This window comes from Lepus europaeus, chromosome 1 (assembly GCF_033115175.1).
Source record: "Lepus europaeus isolate LE1 chromosome 1, mLepTim1.pri, whole genome shotgun sequence".
In the NCBI taxonomy this organism is placed as follows: domain Eukaryota; kingdom Metazoa; phylum Chordata; class Mammalia; order Lagomorpha; family Leporidae; genus Lepus; species Lepus europaeus.
In genome coordinates this window covers 63,137,381-63,164,588 of record NC_084827.1, presented here as the reverse complement: position 1 = coordinate 63,164,588, position 27,208 = coordinate 63,137,381, and the positions used below count along the sequence as shown (strand labels likewise).

The following is a 27,208-nucleotide window of genomic DNA, read 5'->3' as shown; positions in this document are numbered from 1 at the left end:
ACCAGGAAGAGATAAACATCCTCAATTTCTTTTTTTTTTAAAGATGGTATTTATTTTAAAGAGTTAGAGAGGGAAAGACAGACAGAGATCTCCCATCCTTTCATTCACTCCCCAGATAGCCACACGGCTGGGACTGGACCAGGCTGAAGCCAGGAGCCAGGAGCTTCTGCCAGGTCTCCCACATGAGTAGCCCCTGCACTTGGGCCATCTTCTGCTGCTTCTCTTAGACCATTCACAGGGATCTGGATTGGAAGTGGAGCAGCCGGGACATGCACTAGTGCCCATATGGGATTCTAGCATTGCGGATTGTGGCTTCACCTACTATGCCACAATGCTGGCACAACTGTCATTAATTTCTACGACTCTAATAACCATAGACTTTCAAGATATTATAAAGGAGAAACTAATAGAATTTGAATTTAAAGGAGAAATGGAAAATTAACAATCTTTTTTGGAGACTTCTACACTTACATCTCATTGGTCAACAGAGCTAATAGAAACTTGGTAGTAAAACAGACAAAGCAGATAGCACAATCAGCCAACACTCAGAGGTTGGGTAAAAGGTCTGATGTCAGTACTTTTAAGTCATTTCAGATAAGCTGTCAGTTTCACATAAATCATGATGTTGAGGCTGGCATTGTAGCACAGTGGGTTACGTTGCCACTTGTGACTCTGACATCCCATATTGGAGCACCAGGTCAAATCCCAGCTGCTCTGCCTCTGATCCAACTCCCTGCCGATGCTCCTGGGAAAGCAGCAGATAACTGCCCAAGTGCTTGGGCACCTGCCACCCATGTGGGAGACCCAGATGGAGTTCTGAGTTCCTGGCTTTGCCCTGTTTGGGGAGTGCACCAAGGGATATAAGCCCTTTCTCTGTGTCTATCCACATCTCTGTATATCACTCTGCCTTTCAAAATAAATAAATAAATAAATCTCTTTTTTTAAAGAAAAAAAGTCTCAATATTAAAAACAAATTGTGGTGTCAAAATGTCATTTCATTTAGTTCATTTCTTGAAGACTGTTACATGAAAATGTCTTGCACTTTCCTGAGGGTTAGGGCTAATGCTAACGCAGGGTCCAGTGCAGTACTGGGCACATGGTAGGCACTCACTAAATGGTGATTGCTATGGTAAAGTCCTCGAGTACCAGGGACTCACCTTATTCTCTGCTTTGGGGCCTTGTAGGGCTGGGCACAAACAGGGACCCCAGGGAAGAAGAGGGAGCCCCGATTTCCAGGGCTCTGGGGAAAATGCTATCCTGGGGGTGGGCAGGCCTGGTCAGGTTGCTGTATTCCAGGGGCCTTGCAGGGGAGGGGGGATGAGTGACAGCACAGGGCAGTCAGTGAAGGGCAGGCAGCTGCAGAGGAAGAGGAGATTCCAGGCCGGTCCTGGCCCGGGAAGGGCTTACCTGGACTCTGCCTTTGTGTGAGACCCCTGCATGCGTCTTCCTTCCAACCTGGGCCTGCTCCTCCAGCCTCTTCCTCTGTGTCTTCTGCAGCCACAGGTCATCCGCACTGCAGCGTAGGCGCTGAGCGGTGCTCCTTGCGTGGGGCGGGGCCTCTCTGGGGGCCTCCTCTGCAAGGACGGAGGGAAGGGCCCACCCTGTCACCTGGGTGCTGGACAGTGGCCTCGGAGCCGGCTCTGTGTGCAAAGCATTCTGTATGTGGGCACGATGGGGCTGCTCACCTGGTGGTTCTTCCCAGGGCTCGGGGTTCTGCAGAGAAGAGAGAAGGGGTCAGACATCGCAGAGAGGACAAATCTAGAGACACTGTCTGTCCTCTGTCCACTCCCTCTTGGGTACAGCACTAGGTTTTGGCTCATTCTCCAAGTACACATTCCAGTGAATTTTTTTTTTAAATATTTATTTGAAAGGCAAAATTAGGGGGAGAGAGAGAGAGAGAGAGAGATCTTTCATCCACTGGTTCATTCCCCCAAACACCCCAAACAACCACAATGGCTGGGACTGGGTCAGGCCGAAGCCAGGAACCTAGAACTCCATCCAGGTTTCCCACATGAGTGCAGGGGTCCAAGCACTTGGGCCATCTTCCTCTGCTTTCCCAAGCGCATTAGCAGGCAGCTGGATCAGAAGTGGGGCAGCTGGCCGGCACCGCGGCTCACTAGGCTAATCCTCCGCCTGTGGCGCCGGCACCCTGGGTTCTAGTCCTGGTTGGGGCACTGGATTCTGTCCCGGTTGCCCCTCTTCCAGGCCAGCTCTCTGCTATGGCCCGGGAGTAGAGTGGAGGATGGCCCAAGTGCTTGGGCCCCTGCACCCCATGGGAGACCAGGAGAAGCACCTGGCTCCTGGCTTCGGATCAGTGCAGTGCACCGGCTGCAGCGCGCCGGCCGTGGCGGCCATTGGAGGGTGAACCAACGGTAAAGGAAGACCTTTCTCTCTGTCTCTCTCTCTCTCTCACTATCCACTCTGCCTGTAAAACAACAACAACAACAACAACAAAAAACAAACAAAGAAGTAGGGCAGCTGCGACTCAAACTAGCACCCATATGGGATGCCAGTGTTGTAGATGGTGGCTTAACCTTCTGTGCCACAGCACCGGTCCCAAAGTTCTTTGTCCACAGTAATTTTGGAAGACGTGAAGATTAAGACTACAACAGATATTTTCTTGGTTGAAATGTCTACTTTTGAGACTATTTCAAACCATCCAGTCTTCTCTTTGATCAAAGAATTGGGTCTTGAAGAGTCATGTTCAAGTGTGCTCATTAAAAACACAGTTCACAGGTCAATAGCAGTGGCCAGGGCTTGAACAGTGACCCTTGAGAACAGAATTTCAGCAGGAGCACACTCCAGACACTGTTTGGCCTTGACACAGAGGTTGACAGAGCTCCAACTCAGCCCACTGCCATTGCTGTCCCTGGGGGTGGTTATGCACCCAGCCACCTACCCACTGCAAAGTAAAACACACCCTCGCCAGCAGAACTGTTAGGCTTTCATTGATGGCACCAGCATCCCTGTTCTTTGGAATCAACCTAAGTCCACCAAGAGAAGAAACCTTTTTCTCCCCATGCTCTATGCAAGTGTAGCCACACCCCATCCCCAGCCAGCAGACACTTCTTCCCAGCAAATACCTCCGTAGAATGCCACCACCTTGCCCTTTGTGCAAGCTACATGGTAGAAACGAAGGTGGGGTTTCTTTGAACTATTTCAAGAGTCTGCTTTAAAAACTCTATACACACACATGTACTTATAGGGAGAGTGGGGGGGGGATGAGAATATAGGAGGAGGGAGATGGAGAGATGGATGGATAATGGATGGGTGGATGGTTGCATAGTGGTTTTGCTGTATAGCCTGTGAACTGAGATTTAGTGAAAATGGCTAACTCTAGGTCTGGCCAAAGCCAGGATCCAGGAGCTTCATCTGGGTCTCCTATGTGGGCGGCAGGGGCCCAGACACTTGGGCCATTCTCTACTGCTGTTCCCAGGCCATTAGCAGGGAGCTGGATCAGAAATGCAGCAGCTGGGACCCAAACTCCTGCCCATATGAGATGCCAGTGTTGCAGGTGGCAGTTAGACCTGCAACACAATGCTGGCCCAAAACTTAGCATTTTCTAGGGCCTTTAATAGGAAGAAGGCTGGCTGGGCCCTGCACCTACACGGGAGACCAGGAGGAAGCACCTGGCTCGTGGCTTCGGATCAGCGCAGTGCGCCAGCCGTAGCAGCCATTTGGGGGGTGAACCAAGGGAAGGAAGACCTTGCTCTCTGTCTCTCTCTCTCTCACTGTCTAACTCTGCCTGTCAAAAAAATAATAAAAAATTTAAAAAAAGAAGGCTGGCAACGTGGATGTCCTAGGTGATTTTTCTACAAGCTCAATGGAAAAAGAGTCAGCTCCTCTCCCACTGCATCCCCTAGCATGAGCGGCTGCTGTGCACCTGCACTCGTGAGCAGAGTAACAACGTTTCAGTCAATGCCGCACCACATACACAAGGTCGGCCTCATAAGATATCATGGAGCTGAAAATTTTCATACATAATTATATGTTAAGTATATACGATACATAATACTTGATAATAAATGTGTCACTGGTTGATGTGTTTGCCATACTATGTTTTTTAGAATTATGAGTATATTCCTAGTTATAAAGGAAGTTTACAAACAGTATGTTAGAACACCAGCAGCCTTATATATCTTGTGTTTGCCATGTTTTCTGATTGCAACATTTTCTCTTGTGTCTGATTTGATCTCTTTTTGTCTTATTCATCATAAGCAACAAGCTATAATATGCCATGCAGCCTGGGTGTGTAGTGGTCTGTACCATGTTGGTTTGTATAAGTGCATTCTATCATGTCCACAGGACAGTCACAGAATGGTGAGTTTCTCCGAGGGTGGCCCCGTTGGTAAGTGTTAGGCAACACGTGACTGTGTATCAAGTACTCAACAGAGAGTTTTGATCTTCCCAGGGAAAAGGTCCATGTTCAGAGGTCGGTAATTAGAGCAGCGGTTTTCACTCGGTGTGGTAGGCAGGCTGTAAGATGCCCCAAAGGGTCTCAGCGCCTGATGTGCGGTGCTTGTCTGAGCCCCTCTCTTAGAGAGTACACTGGATTTCATGACAAGATTCTGATGAACAGAGTTTTGTTGGAAGTGATAGGATGTCACTTCCAAGGTTAGGTTCTCAAAAGGCTGTGGCTTCCATTCCGGGCGGGCTCTCATGGACTATGTGGGAAACCACTTGAGAAGCCGTGAGCTTGGAGACCTCTAAATAGGCTCATGTATCCAGGAAGTGATTGCTCCAGCCAACAACCGGCAGAAGCCGGAGGCCAGCCAGGGCTGAGCCATTCATGAGAGTGGGTTTGGAAGCAGGATATCACCCCAGTGGAGCTTTTAGATGACAGCAACCCTGTGGAGCCCCAGAACCACAGACACCCAGTCCGATCAGCCTGGTTATGCAGCAATAGGTGACTGCTACTTCTGTATGAAGAAGCAGTGAGTCTGAAGACAGAAATACAGAACAACACAATCTAGACAACAGAGAGAAAATAGAGTAGGAAACAGTGAACATAGCTTCAGGGACCTGTGAGACTACAAAGAGATCAGACACTAGGCAGCTGGAGTCCAAAAAGGAGAGAAGAATCTGTGCATTGCAAAATGATGCAGTTATTCAAAAAATGTAGTGGCTAAACCTAATTCCACCAGAGACATAAACCCACAGCTTTAATTGCACAAAGCCCACGTAATATAAATGCAAAGAAATCTACAAGAAGCAGCATCATAAAGTTCTGCAATCGAAAGACAAAGCCGGTGCCGTGGCTCATTTGGCTAATCTTCCACATGCGGCACCGGCACCCTGGGTTCTAGTCCCGGTTGGGGTGCTGGATTCTGTCCCGGTTGCTCCTCTTCCTGTCCAGATCTCTGCTGTAGCCCGGGGGTGCAGTGGAGGATGGCCCAAATGCCTGGGCCCCTGCACCCGCATGGGAGACCAGGAGGAAGCACCTGGCTCCTGGCTTCGGATCGGTGTAGCTCCGGCCGTGGCGGCCATTTAGGGGTTGAACCAACGGAAGGAAGACCTTTCTCTCTGTCTCTCTCTCTCTCACTGTCTAACTCTGCCTGTCAAAAAAATTTTTTAAAGCAGTGTGAGGGAAATTTTCCTTATGAAGGAAAAATGTTTTAGGTGACATCAGATATGTGGAGGCCAGAGGAAGTGACAAATATCTTTCAAATGTCATTTTCAGGAAAAGAGCTGTTAGCTGAGAACCCTCTTCTATCCAGTGAAAAAATTTTCCAGTAATGAAGGGGAAATCAAGATTTTTTCAGAGAAAGGAAAAGTGAGAGAAGTTATTTCCAGAAGCTTCACTTTCAAGAATGGCTAAAGGAATTTTTTGAGTTAATTTTTAAATAAAGTGTGAGATTTATGTCAAATTTTTTTTTTTTTTTTTTTGGTCTCTGGATGTCCAGTATTCTTTGTGGAAAAGACTGTCATTTCTCCATTGAATTGCATTTGCACCTAAAAATCAGCTGGGTATATTTGTGTGGGTCTGTTTGGGGGTTCTTTTCCCATCAGTCTGTGTGAATATCCCTTCTCAGTACCTCACTGTCTTGATTACTTTACGTAGTAAGCAGTAATTAATGCCAGGTAGAGTGATTCCTCCCACTTTCTCAAATTCGTTTTCACTCTTCTAGAACCTGTGCCTCTCCATATAAACATTAAACTACAAATTTTTAATGAAAAATGTTCATGACAGATCCTCCCCTCATTACCTTCAAAAATCTATTATTAAAATCAATACCTTGAATCCTTGCTATTCAAATCAGAAAAGCTAAGGGTAGAAGACAGGAAATCCATGCAGCATTCATTCACAAAATTGATGCTGTACCTGAGAGCATCCTAACAGATCACCTAACCCAGCCATTCCAGATAAGGGACAGAATCTCAGCGTGGTCTTATGCCCAGACTCTCAGGGCCAGGAAATGTTAGAGCGTGGATTAAAACACTCACAGGTGGTCTAGATTTCTAGTCCCCACCCCCATCCCTGTCTCTCAGCTGCAATTATTTCTATACTCCTTCTTGATCTTGGATTCTTTCTTAAACTCCCTTAGCTCGGAGCACAAATCCATGTGATGGCAGATCTCACTTCCCCTGGAACAAAACTGAAGCCTGAAATTCTAGAAGAAAGAAACCTCTGTGTGCAAACAGCTCCTTTCATATCCTAAGGACTACCTCCTGTTTCTCCCTGTCGTCAGACACACATCACTGTGCTGTGACCAGACAGGTCTAAGGTAAGCCTGTGAAGGGTTACAGTCAATGGCAATATGTAGATGAGGGAGAGAAGTCCTATCAGGAATGCATCTAGGGGGTTCATGCATAAGTAAGATGGTTGGCCAGAGGTGCCTGGTGTGCTTCCTCCACGACAGAGAGCCAGAACAAGGGATAAACGGCAGGGGCCGTTTCACTGGAGTGTTTGAAATGGAGACTAGGGTGCCAAGTGGGGAAATGGCAGAGACATTGCAGAGCGTGGAGATGCATAATGGCCTTATGGAGAAAAGAACTAAGCCCAGCATCTCCTGTCTTGTGTCTCGATCAAGATCAACCCTGAACCATCAGAGACTTCACTTACAGAGAAAAGGGGAGCAGGAGGCACTGGGTTGTTCTCCCACATACACCCGCAGCGTCTGATGCTGGAGAAGCCTGTATCTTGTCCTGTTTGGCCTTGAGCTGGCAGGTTGCCACACTGCTGCACTGCCCCAGAGAAACAGTATAGTCCACAATGCGTGCTCCCCTATCCTGCTGCACAGCATCATATTGAGACCGTGTCCACCCTGGGTCCTATGAAGCAGCCAAGCAGATGCTGCCAGCAGCCCCTAGGAAGCACCTGAGATGCCCATCCCGAGTGACTCAGGCTGCAGAAGCCCCAGAAAACAACTGGCAGTCCCGTCCTCCCTCCACTGTCTGAAGAAGCCAGGTGTGTCTCAGTTTGTCGTGCAGTCCCACAACCCCTGCAGCCTAGCCCATTGAGACACTTCCTGACATCAACATTGATTACAGCTGCAACAGTTATATAGACACCACACTAAAGTGCCCACCTGGAAGGAAAGCCGGTGCAGCACATCCAACCAACACCCCAGGACACATCACCAGCACAAAGTCTTTGCTGTGAAAGCCACCCTGTACAACTGGTAAAAGGCCACTGACCCACAAGATGTGCAAATGCCAATGTAGGTACATAAGAAGCATGAAAAATCGAGGTAACATGATACTTCAGTGGAAACCAGCCACCCTCTAGCAGCAGACCTCAAAGAAAAGGAAATTAGTGCATTGTCACAAAGAGTTCAACATGATTTTAAGGAAACTGAATGAGATCTAAAGAATACAGATGGGGCCAGCACTGTGGCATAGTGGGTAAAGCCGCCGTATACAGTGCTGGCATCACATTTAGGCACTGGTTCGAGTCCTAGCTGCTCCTCTTCTGATACAGCTCTCTGCTATGGCCTGGGAAAGCAGTAAAGATGGTCCATGTCCTTGGGCCCCTGGGCCCATGTGGGAGACCCGGAATAAGCTCCTGGCTCCTGGCTTCGGATTGGCGCAGCTCCAGCCATTGCCTTTTGGGGAGTGAACCATTGGATGGAAGACCTCTCTCTCTCTCTCTCTCTCTCTCTCTCTCTCTCTGTCTCTGTCTCTGCCTCTCCTTCTCTCTGTGTAACTCTGACTTTCAAGTAAATAAATATTTTTTTCAAAACAGAATACAGTGAAATTAGGAATATAATAAAATGAATGACAAATTTGGCAAAGAAGTAGAGACCATTAAGAACTAAACAGAAATCTTGTAGCTAAAGAACTCAATAAATGCAATTTTACAATACAACAGTGAACGCGAGTGCTTGGCCCCTGCCACCCACGTGGTAGTCCTGGATGAGCCCTGCCATATTTTTTTTTTAACACGACCAACATCACTCTGATACCAAAAACAAAGACACAACACAAAAAAGAAAACTGCAGACCAATATCGTTGATGAACATAGATGCAAAAATTCTCACCAAGATATTAGCAAACTGAGTCTAACAGTACACCAATAAAACCATATCTCATGGAGCACAGTGGGTTAAGCTACTCCTAGTAACACCTGCCTCCCATATTAGAGTACTAACATCAGACCCAGCTACTCTACTTCCGATCCAGCTTTCTATTAATGCACCTGGGATGCAGCAGATGGTGGCTCAAGTGCTTGAATCCTGTGGGAGACCCAGATGGAGTTCCTGGCTCTTGGCTTTGGCTAGGTCCCGCCCTAACTGCTGCAGCTATTTGGTGTGTGGGTGGAAAATCTCTCTCTATGTCCCTTCCTCCCTCTCTGTCACTCTGCCTTTCAAATAACTAAGTAAATAAACGAATCTCTTAAAAATATTACATATGATGGTCAAGTAGGATTTATCCCAGGGATGCAAGGATGGTTCAGCATACAAAAGTGGTAGCATTTTTATTCACCAATAACTAGTGTATTGAAAAAGAAATAAAGAAAGAAATTCAATTTACAATAGCTAACAAAAAATAAAATATATAGGATAAATTTAGCGAAAGAAATGGAAGAACTCTACAATAAAAATTAGAAAACACTGATGAAAGAAATCTTAGCAGACATACACACAAAAAGCAGGAAAGATATTCCATGTTCATGGATTGGAAGAATTAATATTGTTAAAATGTTCGTACCTCCCAAAGCAATCTACAGAGTCAGTGCAATCCTTATCAGAATACCAGTGACATTGTTAACAGAATTAGAGGCACAGTCATTTTTAAAATTCAATGGAACAACAAAAGACCTAGAATAAACGAAATGGTCCTGAGCAAAATAAAATACACCTGGAGGCATCACAATACCTGACTTCATACCAGCACACTATAGTAATTAAAACAGCATGGTGGGGCCAGCGCTGTGGCATAGCTGGTAAAACCACCACCTGCAGTGCTGGCATCCCATATGGGCGCTGCGGGTTCAAGTCCTGGCTGCTCCACTTCTGATCCAGCTCTCTGCTATGGCCTGGGAAAGCAGTAGAAGATGGCCCAAGTCCTTGAGCCCCTGCACTCACTTGGGAGACCCGGAAGAAGCTCCTGGCTCCTGGCTTCAGATTGGCACAGCTCTGGCTGTTGTGGCCAATTGGGGAGTGAACCAGCGGATGGAAGCCCCCCCCCCCACTCTGGTTCTTCTTCTCTCTCTCTGCGTAACTCTGACTTTCAAATAAATAATCTTTTTTTAAAAAAAGTCAGTAAAACACTTCAAAACATTAATGTAGTGCCAGCATTGTGGTGCAGAGGATTAAATCGCCACTTTCCATGCTACCATGCCATATTAGAGTGAAAGTTCAAGTCCCAGCTACTCTACTTCCAATCCAGTCATTGCTAATGCACCTGAGAAAGCAGATGATGGCCCAAGTGCTTGGGCCCCTGCCACCTATATGGGAGACCCAGATGGAATTCCAGGCTCCTGGCTTTGGTCTGGCCTCCTCCTGGCCACTGTAGCCATTTGGGGAGTGAACCACTGGGTGGGAAATATCTCTGTGTCTCTCTATCTCTCTGTCACTCTGCCTTTTAAATAAATAAATGTTTAAAAAAAGACATTGATATAAACAATTATTTTTTTGATAACACCCAAAAGGGTGGACAACAAAAGCAAAACTAGACAAATGAGATTGTATCAAACTAAGAATTTCTGCACAGCAAAGGAAACAATTTGTTGAGTGGAGACAACTGCTGGACTGGGAGGAAAGGTGTGCAAGCTGATGAAATCTGATGAAATACTAATATCCAGAATATTTGAGGAACTCAAAAAGCCTCAACAACGAAAACCAGCCAGTCTAGTTAAGAAAAGGGTTGGGGTCAGTGTTGTGGAATAATTGGTTGAGCTGCCACTTGCAACACCAGCATCCAATATGGGTACCTGTTCAAGTCCCGGCTGCTCCACTTCTGATCCAGCTCCCTGCTAATGTGCCTGGGAAAGCAGCAGAGGATGGCCCAAATCTTTGGGCCTCTGCATCCACATGGGAAATCTGGGTGAAGCTCCTGGCTTTGGCCTGGCCCAGCCCTGGCTGTTGTGTCCATCTGGGGAGTGAACCAGTGGATGGAAGATCTCTCTCTCTCTCTCTCTCTCTCTCTCTCTCTATTTTTTCCCTCTCTCTCCTACTCCCCCTTTCTAATAAATAAACTAAATCTTAAGAGAAATGGGTAAAGGATCTGAACAGACATTTCTCAAAAGAAGAAATAAAAATGGCCAACAAGCAAACAGATACGTGAAGAAATAATCAATATTACTGTACATCAGGGAACTCTCACCCCAGTTAGAATGGCTATTATAAAAAAAGACAAAAATCAACAAATGCAGGTAAAGATGAGGTGAAAGAGAAACTGTAACACATTGTTGGCAGGAATGTAAAGCAGTACAGACAATATGAAACAGAGTATGAAGATTCCTTACAAAATTATAATGGAGCTATCCTATGATCTAGCAATCCCATTGTGAAATCATTGCATTAAGAAGATCCCCACACTTCCATGCTGCAGCACTTCACAATAGCCAAGACGTCCATCATCAGGTGAATGGATAAAAGAAAATGTGGTACGTACACCATGAGTATTATTCAGCTATAAAAAGGAATGGAATCCTGTAATTTGAAAAAAAAAAAAAAGGATGGAAGTGGATGTTAAGTGAAATAAGGCAGACACAGAAAGACAGATACTCATATGTGGGAAACAAAACCTCAATGTGAATGTAGAATAGTGATTATGAGAGGCTGGAAGGGGTGAGGGGGAAGGGAGGGAGATTGTGCAACAGGGTTAGATAGTAGGGGTAAGTTCCTGTTGTTAGGCAGCCACAGTGAGGTGACTGTGGTTCATAGTACCCCCCTCCTTTTTTTAAAGATTTATTTGAAAGAGTTATACAGAGAGAGGAGAGGCAGAGAGAGAGAGAGAGGTCTTCCATCCGATGGTTCACACCAAGTTGGCCACAACGGCCAGAGCTGTGCCTATCCAGAGCCAGGAGCCAGGGGCCTCTTTCGGGTCTCCCACGCAGGTGCAGGAGCCCAAGGACTTGGGCCATCTTCTACTGCTTTTCCAGGCCGTAGCAGAGAGATGGATCAAAAGTGGAACAGCCAAGTCTTGAATCGGCGCCCATATGTGATGCCGGCACTTTAGGCCAGGGCATTAACCTGCTGTGCCATAGCACCGGCCCCTACAGTACCCTTTTTTATATTTTATGAGCAAACAGAAGAGTCTCCAGTCTCATAAATCTGATCAGTACACATTGTATACCTGTTTTGAAATATCACACTGTACCCCATAAATATGTACAATTACTGTTACTAGAAAAACATTTAAAGGTCATGGACAATGGGTATCATGAAAAAACTATGCATGGTCTTCAAAAATTTTTGCACCAAAAATATATTTTAATTACACTTTCCCTGAACCTTTTCATGTACCCTTGTAAATCCACCTACTTATAGATGTCAGGTTTTCAACAAAGGCAGCTAGGTCATGCATTAGAAAATGGAAAGTCTCCTCAGTTAGTGATGCAGAGAACTCTGGATATGTTTATGCAGAAGGAAGAAACTAGGTCCCTGTTCCTCACCACATACAAACCTCAACTCAAACTGGATCAAAGACTTAGGTGTAAGACCAGAAACTCTGAAACTACTTGGAAAAGAGTTGAATAAATGCTTCGGGACATGAGTCTGGGTGAAGGTTTTGATTTTTTTTTTTAAATAATCCCAAAGCACAGTCAATAAAAGCGAAATTTGGCAAAATGATTACAATGAATTTAAGTGCTTGTGTACAGCCAAGAAAACAGCCAGCAGAGTAACCAGACTCCCTACAGAATGGCAGCAAATATTTGCAAAGCATTCATCTGGCAAAAGATTGATTTTCATAATATACAAGGAAGTCAAACAACTCAACAGGAAAATAACAACTAATTTGATGAAAAATGACCTGAATAAACATTTTTTTCAAAAAGGATATATCAGTGGCCAAAAAGTATATGAAAAAATGTTAAGCATCAGTAATAATCAAAGAAATAAGAATTAAAACCGTAATGAGATATTGTCTCACCCTGGTTTCACTGGGTGTTATCAAAAAGATAACAAGTGCAGTGAGAATGCAGAGAAAGGGGATCTCTCCTGCAGTGTTGGTGGGAATGTAAATTACGGCAGCCGTGATGGAAATCAGCATGGAAGGGCCTTGAAGACCCAGAGATAGAACTGCATATGATGCAGCCATCCCACAACTGGGTATATATGCAAAGAACTTGAAATCTGCATGCTGTGGAGATGTCTGCCCTAGCATGTTTATTGCAGCACCATTCATAATAGCCAAGATACAGAATCAACAAGGATGCCCAATGACAGCTGCAAGGATAAAAAGGATAAATCTCTCTCTCTCTCTCATACACACACACACACACACACTGGAATATTCAGCCATGAAAAATTGAAATTCTGTCATTTGTAGCAACATGGATGGAGCTTTTCCTGCATGGAAAGGCAAATTATGCAAGCTCTCATTACATGTGGAAGCTGAGAAGTTGCTCTCACAGGCACAGGGAATAAAATAGTGTTAGCAGAGCCTGTTAAGGGCGGGGCAGGGATGGATGGAGAGAGGATGGTTGATGGGTCCCGGGTGGTGCTGAGTTGGAGGAATAACTTCTGGTGTTCTGTGAGCCACTAGGGTAACTATGTTTGGGAACAATTAAATTCAATACTTCAAAATAGCTACTGGGGAGGAGTTTGTTGTGTTCCCCACACGAAGAAATAATTGTCAGAATTGACAGATAATGCCAGTTCACTCATCTGATCATTACACATTACATACATGGATTGAAATGTCACACTGTACCCCATAAATATGTACATTCACTATGTGTGAATTAAAATTAAATATCTGAACAGAAAAGAGTGGGTTTACAGTAAGAGACCCCCATGGGGATGGCTGTACTGAGGAGGTCCTCCCAGCTACTGCAGTGCTGGGCTGGGTCTTAGCACACTTTTCCCTTTACAGGAATATCATCACTCCAGACTTAGCCCTGACGTCAGACCCCAAATCCACGCCCAGGGAGCCCCCACTCAGGCCCTTTAACTGTATCTTATGTTTTGATTTTAAAGGTCTGTGTTCAAGTTTTCACGGTTGTCAGTGTCTGAGATGATCTCATTTATTTTGCTCACCTTTGCCCTACCCCCCCCCCTTTTTTTGAAAATTTATTTATTTATTTGAGACGTAGAGTTACAGAGAGAGGGAAAGACGGAGAGAAAAGTCTTCCACCTGCTGGTTCACTCCCCAAATGGCCACAACAGCCAGAGCCAGGAGCTTTCTCCAGTTCTCCCACATGGATGCAGGGGCCCAAGCTTTTGGGTCATCCTCCAGTGCTTACCCAGGCCATAGCAGAGAGCTGGATCAGAAGAGGAGCAGCCAGGACATGAACCAGTCGGTGCCGGCTTAGCCCACTAAGCCACAGTGCCAGTCCTTCCTACCCCTGTCTTGAGAACGACTGTCTTTCTGTGTCACTCAATATTGTATCCATGGCACCTAGAATATTGCCTGGCCTCTAGCTGGCGTTCAGTAAATATTTGTGACCTGGAAGAAAAGCGAGGTGAGAGGATGTGAGCAATGAGACAGCCACACATCTGTGCAGCTGCAGTGAATTCTGACTGTGTGTTGACATAAGGATGAATACACACGGGGCTGGCGCTGGGGCACAGTGGGTTAACACCCTGGTCTACAGAGCCGGCATCCCATATGGGTGCCGGTTCAAGACCCAGCTGCTCCACTTCCAATCCAGCTCTCTGCTATGGACTGGGAAAGCAGTAGAAGATGGCTCAAGTCCTTGGGCCACTGCACCCGTGTGGGAGACCCGGAGGAAGCTCCTGGCTCCTAGCTTCAGACCAGTGCAGCTCCTGCCATTGCAGCCAATTGAGGAGTGAACTACTGGATGGACGACCTCTCTCTCTCTCTCTGCCTCTCCTCTCTGTGTGTAACTCTTTCAAGTAAGTAAATAAATCTGTAAAAAAAAGGACGGACACACAGCCCACGGGAATGCAGGAGCCAGCTTTAGGTCCCTGCCAGACTGGGAAAGAATTTTTCAAAGGCAACTTAGGGAATTCTCTTTGTCACCCCAGGGCAGGAAAAGAGGAAAACACTTGGCAACATGAAAATTAAAGACCTCTGTTTATCAGAAGATTTAGGATTGAAGGGGGAAGCTAATGATATTTATTGCACATTTAACCAACAATGGGACTGTATCCAAAGTCAGCAAGAAAAAGATAACCCCACAGACACATGGACAAGCGGCCAGGACAGGCAGACACATCCCACATGGCACCCTCAGTGTCAGTGAGCATGTCAGGCCGTGCCCAGCCTTGGTGGACATCAGGGAGATGCAAATGAAGACCACAGTGAAATACCTCTTCACATCTAGCAGATGAAAAAGACAGGCTCCACCAGGTGCTAGTGAGTATGTGGGGCAAGGGAAACACCCCATGGGGGACAGTAAACTGCTTCAGGCACTGTGGAGAAATAACTTGACACCACCTAGTAAAACTGAGGCTTGTGCCTCCCTCTGTGGGCATAGCAGGTCCACTCCTGGGGATGACCTCCAACAGAAAGGCAGGTGCATGTGCGTGAATGCGTATGCAGTGCCGTCCACAGCAGCTCCCACATCCATTGACAGCCACTGAGAAATGCAGGTGTGACAGTGATTCTGAGCAACCCCGCACGGTGGTGAAAATGAAAGGACTTCAGACACAGCACAGCGTGAGTCTTACTACACAGAGCCAGGGGAGGCAGCTAGGAAAGCCAGTGACTGAGGTTTAAGGGACTGTATAAGGTTTCACTGGATGAGGCTCAAAAACAAAAAAAGGCCACCACACTTAACACTGGGGTTCTACAATGAGGTGGTAACATCACAATGAGAGGAGAGAGTATATCATGAAATCTTACATAATGAGTACAGCCTGAGAGGAGGAAAGGCAGGAAGGGTGGGTGGGTTTTTGTTGTACTTCTTCTTTTTAGATTTATTTAGTTGATTTTAAAGGCAGAGTTACAGAGATAGGGAGAAACAGAGACATAGTTTTTTTTTTTTTTAAAGATTTATTTGAAAGGCAGAGTGATGTGGGAGGGAGAGACAGAGAGAGAGACGCACACAGAAATAGAGATCTTCTATCTGCTGGTTCACTCCCCAAATGGCTGGGGCTGGGGTATGCTGAAGCCAGGAGCCAGGAACTCCATCTAGGTCTCCCACATGAGTGGCGGGGCCCAAGTACTTGGGCCATCTTCTGCTTCTTATTCAGGTACAATAGCAGGGAGCTGCTTTGTAAGCAGAGCAGCTGGGACTTGAACTGGCTCTCTATATACACTTCCTGGCATCGCAAGCTGTGCCACAACACTGTCCCCTTGTATTTCTTGACCTGGTTGAAGGTTACTCTGTTTTTATAAATCTATGCATTACACTTTTATGACTTTCTCCCCCTCCCCCCAACTTGAAGGCTTGAAATAAAGGCAGGATGTAAAATAGAACATTGAAACCTCCGTAGACGGTCTGATCACAACTGCGTTGAATAGATAAAGCTTGTTTATAGAAAGCAAAGCTGGAAGAAAGTGAATGAAATGTTAAGAATGGTTTACTCAAGGTACTGGAATAAAAGAGCTGCTGCTCTTAAAAGCAAGAAATCGGAATGCTGATTGAATTCCTTGCAAAGTACCCTGAAAACCACAGCCTGCTCTCCCAGAAATGTCCACAAGATGGAGCACTCATAACTCCAAGGGGAGTTTCATGTTCCATTAGCAGTTGGGGTTCTAGAGGGACAGCCAACTTTTCTCCTCTTCTCTTTCCCAGTGGTTCCTTTTCCCTGTGTATCTGGTGTTCACCTGTGTTTGGTCTGATGTGCAAACATGCTGTGCCTTCCTGCTCTCCAGTAAGATCTGAAAGGGAAATAGGACTAGGAACTAACACCAAGCACCAGCATCCTGCCTTGCCTTAAGCTGGGCACGTTACAACCACCCCCTGGCACTTTCTGCTTATTGGGACCCATGCAGGCTGTGCAGATTCTTACCCGAGGCCCACTGCACCTGCTCCATCCTGTGCCCAGCACCCAGGTGAACATGGGATCAGCCTCCGGGAATGTTTGTTTTCCTGTCATATCAGGCTTGTCAATTCTTGTCAAGTCTTCATTGGCTACTTGATTTTACTTTTTTTTTTAAATATTTATTCATTTATTTTGAAAGAGTTACAGAGAGACAAAGATCTTCCATCTGCTGGTTCACTCCCCAGATGGCCGCAACAGCTGGGGCTTGGCCAGGCTGAAGCCAGGAACCAGGAATTTATTCAGGTCTCCCATATAGGTGGCAAGGGGCTCAAACACTTGGGCCTAAACACTTCCACCGCTTTTCCCAGGCCATCAGCAGGGAGCTGGATCGGAAGTGGAGCAGCTGGGATATGGAATGGTGTCCATATGGGATGCTGGTATCTCTGGTGGCAGCTTTACCTGCTGCCTACAACACTGGCCCATGAGTTGATGTTGCAGTGTCTTTATTTTTGAATCGAGTGTTCTGTGTATTTCAGAGAATCAAAATTTTAAAAAGTTGATCAGCAACTAAGTTGACAAGAGTGTCAGGAAATAGACATTTGTATATGTTACTGTCAACTGTCACAGTTACTTCAGAAAGTAATCCCATATCTACATAAATACGATACCCATTGATGGTCCAATGCCTTACAGAAACAAAAGCATCAGTACCCAAAGACATGTGCTGAAGGTTGCTATTGCAACATTATGTATAATTACTCAAACTAGAAAGTACCGTGATGTCAATCAACAGAAGAATTGTTGGAGAACTACAGTATAGTTGTGCTATGAATACTGTGCAACTTCCAAGTAGAGAACAATAGAAGTCACTGGAAGGCTGTAGGGCAGGGGTGGGGAATGCTCAGCCCACGGGCCGTATAAGGCCGGTGAAATCACTCTGGGTCTGGCCCTACCAAGGCTACACAGGCGGGACTCGAAATTTAATACATCTACAGGCTCGGATGGTCCTTTGTATGGTCCACGAACATTGTTCTAAATATCCACATGGCCCTTTGCAGCAAAAGGTTCCCTACCCCAGTAGATACAGAGCAATATATATATGTGTGTGACTCCTCTGTGGAACCCGCTGCTCCAAATCTCCCTCTCTAAGCCCTGTTTATGAAAGGGATATTAATGAAAGAGAGTGCAAGTACATGTTACAGTACTCTGATGGATAGGAGTTTTTTAAAAAGACTTTTAAAAAAAGATTTCTTTATTTTGAAAGAGTTCGAGAGAAAGGGAGAGATAGAGAGGTCTTTCATTCCCTTGTTCACTTCCCAGATGGCCACAGTAGATGGCGCTGGGCCTGAAGCCAGGAGTCAGGAGCTTCTTTTAGGTCTCCCACGCGGGTGCAGGGGCCCACGCACTTGGGCCATTCTCTGCTTTCCCAGGCACATTAGTAGGGTGTTGGATCAGAAGTGGGACAGCCGGGACTCGAACTGGTGCCCATACAGAATGCCAGCATCACAGGCCGCGGTTTTACCTGCTGTGCCACAATGCCAGCCCCATAAGTAAATCTTAAAAAAAGCTATTTTTTTCCCAAAACACAGGGAATGCCTAGATAACTGGTAAAGCATTGTTTTTGGAGTGTCTGATGGGGTGTTACTGTAGGAGATTAGCACATGTGTTCAAGTGGATGAGATGGGAGGATCTGCCCCTAGAGCAGGCTGGGGGCCAGATGGGGCAAACACAGAAAATGGGACTCTGTTCTTTCCCTCTCTCTCTCTCTCTCTCTTTCTCTCTCTCTCTCTCTCTCTCTCTCTCGGGATACACTACTCTCCTACTATCCTTGGATATCAGAACTCCAGGCTCTGTGTGGACTCCGGGACGCACACCAACACTGCCCCCTGCCTGGCTTCTCGGGCCCTCAGCCTCACAGTGAGGGTCACAACATCCACTTCCCTGGTTCTGAGGCTTTGGGACTTGGACTGGGCCAAGCTATCATCACACCAGGGTCTCCAGCTTGCAGACAGTCTGTTGTGCAGCTTCCTAATCGCATGAGCCAACTCCCCTAATAAATCCCCTCTCACATCCACCTGTGCATTCTGTTGGGTCTGTCTCTCTGGAGAGCCCTGACATAAGCACCAACAGAATTACGTCTGCTGTAATTATTTGACTTAAAAAAAGTTTAATAACAGTAATTTAGCTCAAAAGGAAAAAAATAAAGCCCTAACCTCCTTAAGAGACGAGGAAATAGGTGAAGTGAAGAAGGGGCAGTACACTTGAGCTGGTAGTGATAGCATTTGAGTCTGTTGGGGCCGGTGCTGTGGCATAGAAGGTTAATCCTCCTTCTGCAGTGCCAGCATCCCTGGGCGCCGGTTCGAGTCCCAGCTGCTCCACTTCTCACCCAGCACCCTGCTAATGCACCTGGGAAGGCAGCAGAAGATGGCCCAAGTGTTTGGGCCCTTGCACCATGTGGAGACCAGGAAGAAGCTCCTGGCCCCTGGCTTCAGCCTGGCCCAGCCTCAGTCACTGAGGTTATTTGGGTAGTGAACCTGTGGTTGGAAGACCTCTCTCTCTCTGTCTCTCCTTCTCTGTGACTCTCTGCCTTCCAAATAAGCAAATAAAAATAATGTCATTTACTTCCAGGGTCGTGGGCATCATATCACCACCAGGAGACCCCTCGTCCTCCAGGGCCGCCTCTCCTTGCTGCCCACTGGGGCCTGCAGTTAACTCCAGGGCTCTCCTGGCTTTGCATCTGCTCTGGGATAGGAGGCCCACTGGAGCAGCACCTAGGGCCGCTAACACCAGCCAGAGGGGGACACGTAGGGATAGGGGGCAGCACCTGAGGACCCTGGCATTGAGTGTGGCATGGCCCGCGCATGGCTGCTGTGTCCTCACACCTTCCAAGCCTGCGTGGCGCTGGGTGCAGGGATGCCACTTTGCCTAAAGGAGAGAAGGGAAGCTTCCTTTTACTGTCCTCAGAATACTTCTGGAATTTCTAAAAAGCTCCCTCCTTCCGAGGGCAGCAGGACTCATTTGTGCATTTCAGAATAACTGGAGATGAGGCCCAAGGGTCCCAACACATAGAAATCAGAGTATCTGGAGTCTGCAGTGCCAGCATCCAGCATCCCATGTGGGCATTGGTTCAGGTCTCCTACGTGGGTGCAGGGGCCCAAGCACTTGGGCCACCTTCTACTGCTTTCCCAAGGCGCATTAGCAGGGAGCTGGATCAAAAGTGGAGCAGCTGGGACTTGAACCAGCGTGCATATGGGATGCCAGCACGGCAGGTAGTGCTTAAAGCGAGCTGAGCTGCAATGCCGGCCCCATTCCCTCCTCCTCGTGCCTTCAGGGATGCCCAAAGGGGTTGGGGCCATTCACAGGTCACTCACCTCACTTCCAGGAAGGTCCCGGAGCGAGGGCCCCGCAGTCAGGCCGGGGTTACGCGGGGCTCCCCTCGCACACTCTTCGTTCTGGACGTCATGAGTAAGCGTCTGCAGAGAAAGCAGGAGACTTGTCCGGGCCCTGGGGGACCTGAGCCTTCCAGAGTTCTCCGCGGTGCTGTCCACGTCGTTGTAGCTGCCCAGAGAAACCATGGAGATGGCACTGCCCCTGCCAGTGTAGCGCAGGTCCCCTCGCTGAACGCCCGGCCGGGGGCTCCGGGGCTTGGGGCTCATGGGTCTGCAGGGCATAGCCTGGTCTTCAGAAGCTAGGCAGCAGGCAGAGCTGGAGGGAAGGCTGCTGTTGATCCCCGCTTGCTGGGCCCGAGGGGAGGCGCCTGAGGACAGGCACCTGCTGCCATTGTGGGGTGAGGCACACTTGATGGCCGGCTCGCTTTTCCTCCTGAGTCCGGGAGAGGAGGCCAAAGGCGCAGGGGCGCGTGGGGGCGTCCAGGGGTCTCCGAACACACTACCGTCGGCGTCCTCGGCCTGCCCAGCACAGCGGCCTCCGGGCTTGGCGGTGGAGGGGCTGGGGGTCTCCGGGGGCTCTGATCCTGGAAGCAGACCTGCCTCGGGGGGCCCTTTGCTTCTCAGAAACACGCGCCAGGAGCTCTGGCGCGGCCGGCGCTTGTCCTCGCCCTTGAGAGGCGCTGGAGGCCGGTCCCGTGTGCGCTCCCTCTCGGAAACTCTGGACTCGAAAAAATGGGACACGGTCTTCTGAGCCAAGGCAAGCCTCGCCCTGAGCCTTTTCTCAGTGGTTCTGAGTGTCTTGGCGTGGCAGCTCTCTGAGGAGGGTCTCCTGCCGCCCAGTTCCCTCGGGGTGTCCGCCTCGCCGCCTGCTGCCAACCCTGGGCCTGGCTCTGCGGACACGCTGTCGCCCACGTGCTCCCGAGGGGCCGGGTCCCAGCCGGTCCCTAAGGGACTCTCCGCGTGGAGCGCCTCGCGGGCCGACATGGCGCCTTCCGGGCTCTCAGCGGCCCCGGGCCTGCTTTTCCTAAAGGAGGTCGCCTTGGAAGATCGCAGGCGTTTCCCCGGCTCCTGCGCGGCCTTGCGGAGCTGGCCGGGGACTCCCGCCGGGTGCAGCGCGTGGGCGCGGGCCTCGTGGTCCTCGTGGGTTAGGAGGCCGGCGCTCTCTTCCGCGTCCACCACGTCCCGCTCGGGGCTCGGCGGCCTGGGGCCCTCGGCCAGGTGTGCATCCTCAGGCCTGGGGCTCTGGTTCTCCCCAGGCAGGTTCTCTTCCGGGGCCGCCTCTGTGCCTAATGTTTCCCGCGAATCGGCTTGAGGGACCAGAGCTCCAAGCTCTGTGGCTTGGGCCACGGGCTGAAGAGCCCCATCGCCCGCCCCCAATGCGGGGCCTGCTGGCAGCTCACCCTCCGTGCTACACGTTGGTGCTGCTTTCCTGTCCCCAGGAGACCCCCAGGGGGTCGTGCCGGTCCTGCCGGGGGATGGCTCTCTTTGCTCCGTAAAGCCTCTGGTCTGTGTTCCGGGCACAGGCCCGGCTTTGCTCGTGGTGGCCTGAAGGCCTTTATGCTCCACAGCTATAATGAAGAGCGTGCACCTGCCGCTGGAGGCCCCCGCTGCGAAGGGCTGGGCGCCCCCTGCAGGCTTCTGGTCACCTTCCTCATCCCCAGGGCTGCCGTCAGGGGCTCCGAGTTCAGAATGACCATGCAAGGCATTTTTTCTGCAGTGCTGGTCGAGAACCAACGCCTCTTGTGCTTCTTCGGAAGTGACTATTGCTGCTGACTTCGTGGAGTTCTCGGGGGTCTCTGAACCGCCATTCACTTCCAAGCCACCCATCGGGTCTGTCTTCCAAGCGGGGGTCCCGCCACAGCTACAGTGGTGTGGGAACTTGGCACTTGTGGGGGGCAGCTTTCTTTGCTCCCTGAGAGCATACGTGGATGCATCATCACTGGTTTGGCTTCCTGCCTCAATAGCTCCTCCCTGAAGGTGCTTTTGTGTATCTCTGCCATCAGCAGGGCGAGGGCCCTGGGGTTGCTCAGGTCGGCTTGCTGGGCTCTGTTCTGACCTGCACTCCGAGGGCCTGGCCACCACCCCTGGGCGGAGCTTCACCACCGGGCGCGGCCTGGAGTCCTGTCCCTGCTGGTTTACCTGCAGCACACCTGCAGAGGGCGTGTCCCGCGAGGTCCTTCTTGAGCTGAAACCGCTGGGTTTGCACTGGCTCTGTAGGCGAGGAGGCCCCCTGGGGGAAGCGGGAAGTGAGTGAGCCAGCTGGGTGGGCGCAGGGGAAAGGCCGTTGGGTGTGCTTAGTTCTCTTGTCTCTGCCCCTTCCTTTGAATGAACTCCAAATGCCCCACAGTTCGGGCCCAGGGGCTCCTCAGGGGAATCTAAGGGAAACCCTGCTGTGGAATGAGCCCTGCTCAGTGTCCTCATGTGCCGGCAGCGGTGCCCTGGGACTGCCCTGCTCGCGTCACCAATGTTTTCCGGAACGCTGTGGTGCAACTTGCTGTGCAGGAGGCAAGATGGCCCCGCTGGAAACTGGCAGGGGCTGTCGAAGCAAGACTGGGCCCAGAGCAAGTCTGGGACCACTGTGGTGCCGGGGGCACGTCCCTTCTTTGTCCTGGCCCCCAGAGGGGCTGTGTTGTCCAGTGGACTTCTGCAAGGTGGCACTGGTGCCCTAGGCCTGCTGTGGATATGTGGCCAGCTCTGACCAAGTTCACAGCACTGGAGTAGCAAGGGCCAGACCCGTGGGATGCTGAGACAGCTCTCAGACCTGGATTTCTGCAGAGGAACAACAGGGAGCTCCCTGGCGTCGTGAGCGGTCACCCACTGTGCAGGCTGGGGATTGCTGCCGTCCTTGGCATTCTGCGGGCAGCACCTTGCGTGTTGGGAAGCCCTTGCCAACACATACTCTCGCTCCAGGCTGGTCACGCAGTCCCAGACGTGTTCCACTTCCCCTTCTCCAGTAACTGCAGCGGAGGCTGGCAGCTCATTCTTGTGCGATTCTTCCCCTGAGCCAGGGGACAAATCTAGCTCTTCTGCATCCAACCAAGGGACACAGGTCAAGTGTGGCTCCTGAGGAGGTGTTGTTGCTGGGACTGCCGAGCAGCCACCTGGAGGGAAGTAGACCCCACCAGCGAGGTCACCCAGGAGAGACTCTGCGTCGGAGGCACTTTCAAAGAGGTCGGTCCTTGTGTCTGATCGGCTTTCACTCTGATGGGACAGCGTCTCAAAGTCGTCGTGGTCAGCATCCCGGCTCCATCTCTGCTCCTCTGGTTCTGCAGGGGCTGGGGGGAGCTCTTCAGTGTCACCTTCCCCGGGTGAGGGTGCACCTGGCTCTGGAGCCTGGAAGGGCAAGCAGACGGGAGTCAGAGGGGCCTCAGGGCACCTGTGTGCGTGTTTACACCACGTCCGCCTTCCTCGGAAGCAGGGAGGCTCGGAAACGTCTCATTAAGCTCCCCATGTGCCCCTAGGAAGGGAGGCGAGTATGAAGAGCCACCTTTCATTAACACAGAAAACAAGCGTGGAAGCCAACCCCAAACAGCAGGGAGAAGGTGGAGCCCATGGTTGGTTAAAGCAACCCTATTAAAAAGTCGGACTGGGACGAGTGGGCATGTACAGTTTAAGTAAGTGTAAATATGTTGGATGAGTCACAGGGAAAAGCAGATCTTTGCTAATGTTTTCAGCAAGAAAGAACAAATTCTTATATGTTTGTTCTTATGCAGTTGCCTGGCAGGTACTCACTCTTGCACACAGAAGTGTTTTCTGAATCTGGTTTGCTTGGGAGGTAGGGCATAGGGAAGAAAGCCGAAAGAATGATTGAAATTGCAGATGCATTTTGGGATGTTATAAATGCCCAAGAAAACTTTGAGAACAAGAAGAAAGGTAGAGAACTGTGTATTTACAGACTTTCTTCTCCTTGTTACACATTTCTCTTTGCTTCTTTTTTTCAAAACATTATTTATTTGAAAGGCAGAATTACAGAGGCAGTGGAGGGAGGAGAGAGAGACAGAGACACAGAGAGAGGTCTTCCATCTACTGCTTCACTCCCCAGATGGCCACAACAGCTAGGCCTGGGCCAGGCCAAAGCCAGGAGCCAGGAACTTCTTCCGGGTCTCCCACATGAATGCCAGGGGCCCAAGCACTTGGGTCATCTTCTGCTGCTCTCCCAGGCCATTAACAGGGAGCTGGATCAGAAGGGGAGCAGCCAGCACACAAAGCAGCATCTATATGGGACGCTGGTGCTGCAGGTGGTGGCTTCACTTGCTGAGCCACAATGCTGGCCCCCATAGTCTTGCTTTTTAAAAAGTTGTCTTTACTTATGTACTTTATTTATTTGAAAGGCAGAGTGACAGAAAGAGAGATCTCCCATCCACTAACTTATTTCCCAGGAACCCGTAACAACCAGGGCTGAGCCAGGCTGAAGCCAGGAGCCAGAAACTCAAGCAGGTCTCCCAGGTGGGTGGTGGGGATCCAGCTGTTTGAGCTGTCACACACAGTGTCCACGATAGCAGGAAGCTGAGTTTGGGAGTGGAGCCAGGAATCGCACCCAGGCCCTTCAGCGTGGGATGTGGGGCATCACAGCTGGCATCTTGACCGCTGTGCTACACACCCGCTCCCGTCACACCCCAGCTTTGTCTTTCTGGAGTTCTAGTTGGATAGAGTGTGCAGGATGTCTTGGGGTCTGCCTTCTGTCCCTCATGCATCCTGTGTGGCATGTCTCAGTACACACCAAGACTTGAACTTGGAGCTAGCACCGTGTACAACATGTGATTATCTGACTTCCCAAAACCCCACAGGCCAAGCAGTGGGCAAGCAGTGAACCCCACTTCTGGCCAAGCTCCTCCACACAGAGTTGCTATAGAAGCTGTTCCCTTAAGCAGCCTCCTCAACCATGGCTTCCCAGGACTTGGCAGAAGAGATCTCACAAAGTCCAAGGGCATTTACTCTTCCATAACGGACAAACACCTAAGTGTGTGATGCGGGAGGCTCTTAACGAAGGGGCAAGGTGGAGAATCAGGAAGGATTTACTGTGGTTTCAGATCTGTTGCAAAGCAGGAAGGACTTGGGGCTAGGAAAAGACACATTCAAAACCCATCTGGAAAGGAGGGCTGTGCAGTTACTGTGTGGTGACATTCAAGAGCAGAGAGAAGCTGGGATGCTGGATGCTACCAGGGTCCACAGCCAGACTTGCTGTGATTGCCCTGGTTGCACGCAGAGCTGACAGCCTGGGGTCTCACGCACCTCCCATGTCAAGTGGGGACGAGCAGGATGAGGCTGTGAGCATGCCTTGACAAGACAGTGAACTGTGTAGCAAGCAAGCGCACATTGGCTTCAGCAGTGCGTGGGGAAGGCCAACCGCAGGCCCATCCCCGAGGTCCTGCTAAGCGGCTCCTGCCTGCACCGGGAGCTCCCTAGCAACCCAGTTACTGCTCCAAGAGCTGAACTGCGGGGCATCGGAGCAACCCTTTCAGTGTTGGCCAGAGTTTGACATCACTTTTCCTGACTTATCCAGCATCACAGCTCTTAGGCTGCAGGACCAGAGAATTCCCAAGTGCCAAGTTCCAAATGACCAACAGCCTTCAGGACACTGGTGACCAAAACGCCAGAAGGCTCGTTCTTGACTGGCGGCTGCTCAGCAACACAACCCGGGACGCCCCCCCCCCCCCCCCCCCGGGAGGAGAGGTGGCAGCCAAAGGGCTGGCCTCCTGGGCTGGCATCTTGCTGAGGGAGGATCAAGCCTTTGTTTGAGTTCCAGGCATTTGGGCAAGAGGACTGGCTCAGTCTCAAAGAAAATAAAAGCCTTTGGGGAAACAGAATCTGAGATAACTCTTCCAGTTTGCAAAACTATTGTGGTCTATGCAAGAGCACTGGAATAGCAGGTTTAATATTTGTTGAGGTGTGCAAATACCAAAATATGAAGAGTACTTGAAAAAATCATTTTATTTATTGGAGAGAGAGAGAAAGAGAGAGTGAGCGAGCTCCCCCATTCACGAGTTCATTCCCTGGATGCCAGCAGTGGATGGCCAGGCTGAAGCCAGGAATGGGATCCCTGGGTGACAGAAACCCAGTTATTTGAGCCGTCAGTGCCCAGAGGTCTGCATTAGTATGAAGCTTCGGTCATGAGCCAGAGCTGAGTATTTTTTTAAAAAAAGATTTATTTATTATTTGAAGGTAGAGCAATAGAGAGAGGGATAGACAGAGACAGGGAAAGGTTTCCATTTGCTGGTTCACTCGCCAAATGGCTGCAATGGCCGGCTCTGGGTTAGGCTGAAGCCTGGAGGCAGGAACTCCATCTTGGTCCCCTACATGGGTGGCAGGTGCCCAGGTACTTGGGCCATGTTCTGCTGCCTTCCCAGGTGATTCAGCAAGGAGCTGGATTGGAAGTGGAGCAGCTGGAACTCGAACCAGTACTCCCACATGGGATACAGATATTTCAAGTGGAGACTTAATCCACTGTGCTACCACGCCAATCCTCAGAACCGGATGTTGAACACAGGTGCTTTGATATGGCATGCAGGCATCTTAACTGGCATCTTCTAGGATAAATGCCCACCCCTAAAAAAGCATTTGATTGAGATGAATATTAGGTTTTAGTCTTATGAAGAAAGAATACACGTGGCCCTCTGCATGCATGTGTTCTGGAACTGAGAATTCAACCACCTGTAGATCAAAAATATTCAGAAAAAATAAATGCATCTGGGACCAGCGTTGTGATACAGCAAAAAGCCACTGCCTGCAATGCCAGCATCCCATATGGGCTCCAGTTTGTGTCCTGGCTGCTCCATTTCTGATCTAGCAACTGCTAATGGCCTAGGAAAATTTTGCAGCAGAGGATGGGCCAAGTGCCTGGGCCCCTGCCACCCACTTGGGAGATCCAGATGAAGCTCCTGGCTCCTGGATTTGGCCTGGCCCAGCACTGGCCATTGTGATCATCTGGGGAATAAACCAGTGGATGGAAGACTCGCTCGCTCTCTCTCTCTCTCTCTCTCTCTCTCAATTTTTCCCAACACCTTCTGTCTGTAACTTTGACTTTTTTTTTTTCTATCTGACAGGTAGAGTTGTAGACAGTGAGAGAGAGAGAGAGACAAAGGTCCTCCCTCTGTTGGTTCACTCCCCAAATGGCTGCCATGGCTGGTGCTACGCTGATCTGAGGCCAGGAGCCAGGTGCTTCCTCCCTGTCTCCTATGTAGGTGCAGGGGCCCAAGCACCCGGGCCATCCTCCACTGCCCTCCCAAGCCACAGCAGAGAGCTGGACTGGAAGAGGAGCAACCGGGACCAGAACCGGCGCCCATATGGGATGCCAGCGCTGCAGGCGAAGGACT

General features: G+C 49.5%; 1 protein-coding gene across 1 annotated transcript in view; it reads right to left on the bottom strand.

Moving 5' to 3' along the window:
• Positions 1-27,208, bottom strand: part of LOC133762794 (uncharacterized) — a 133,064-nt gene that overhangs the window by 16,226 nt on the left and 89,630 nt on the right. The window contains exons 2-5 of the mRNA XM_062195730.1: positions 19,878-23,228; positions 1,686-1,713; positions 1,456-1,574; positions 1,158-1,186 (exon numbers count right to left, since the gene is read on the bottom strand). Coding sequence (XP_062051714.1) covers positions 1,158-1,186; positions 1,456-1,574; positions 1,686-1,713; positions 19,878-23,228 — 3,527 coding nt within the window. The remainder of the gene's footprint in view (positions 1-1,157; positions 1,187-1,455; positions 1,575-1,685; positions 1,714-19,877; positions 23,229-27,208) is intronic.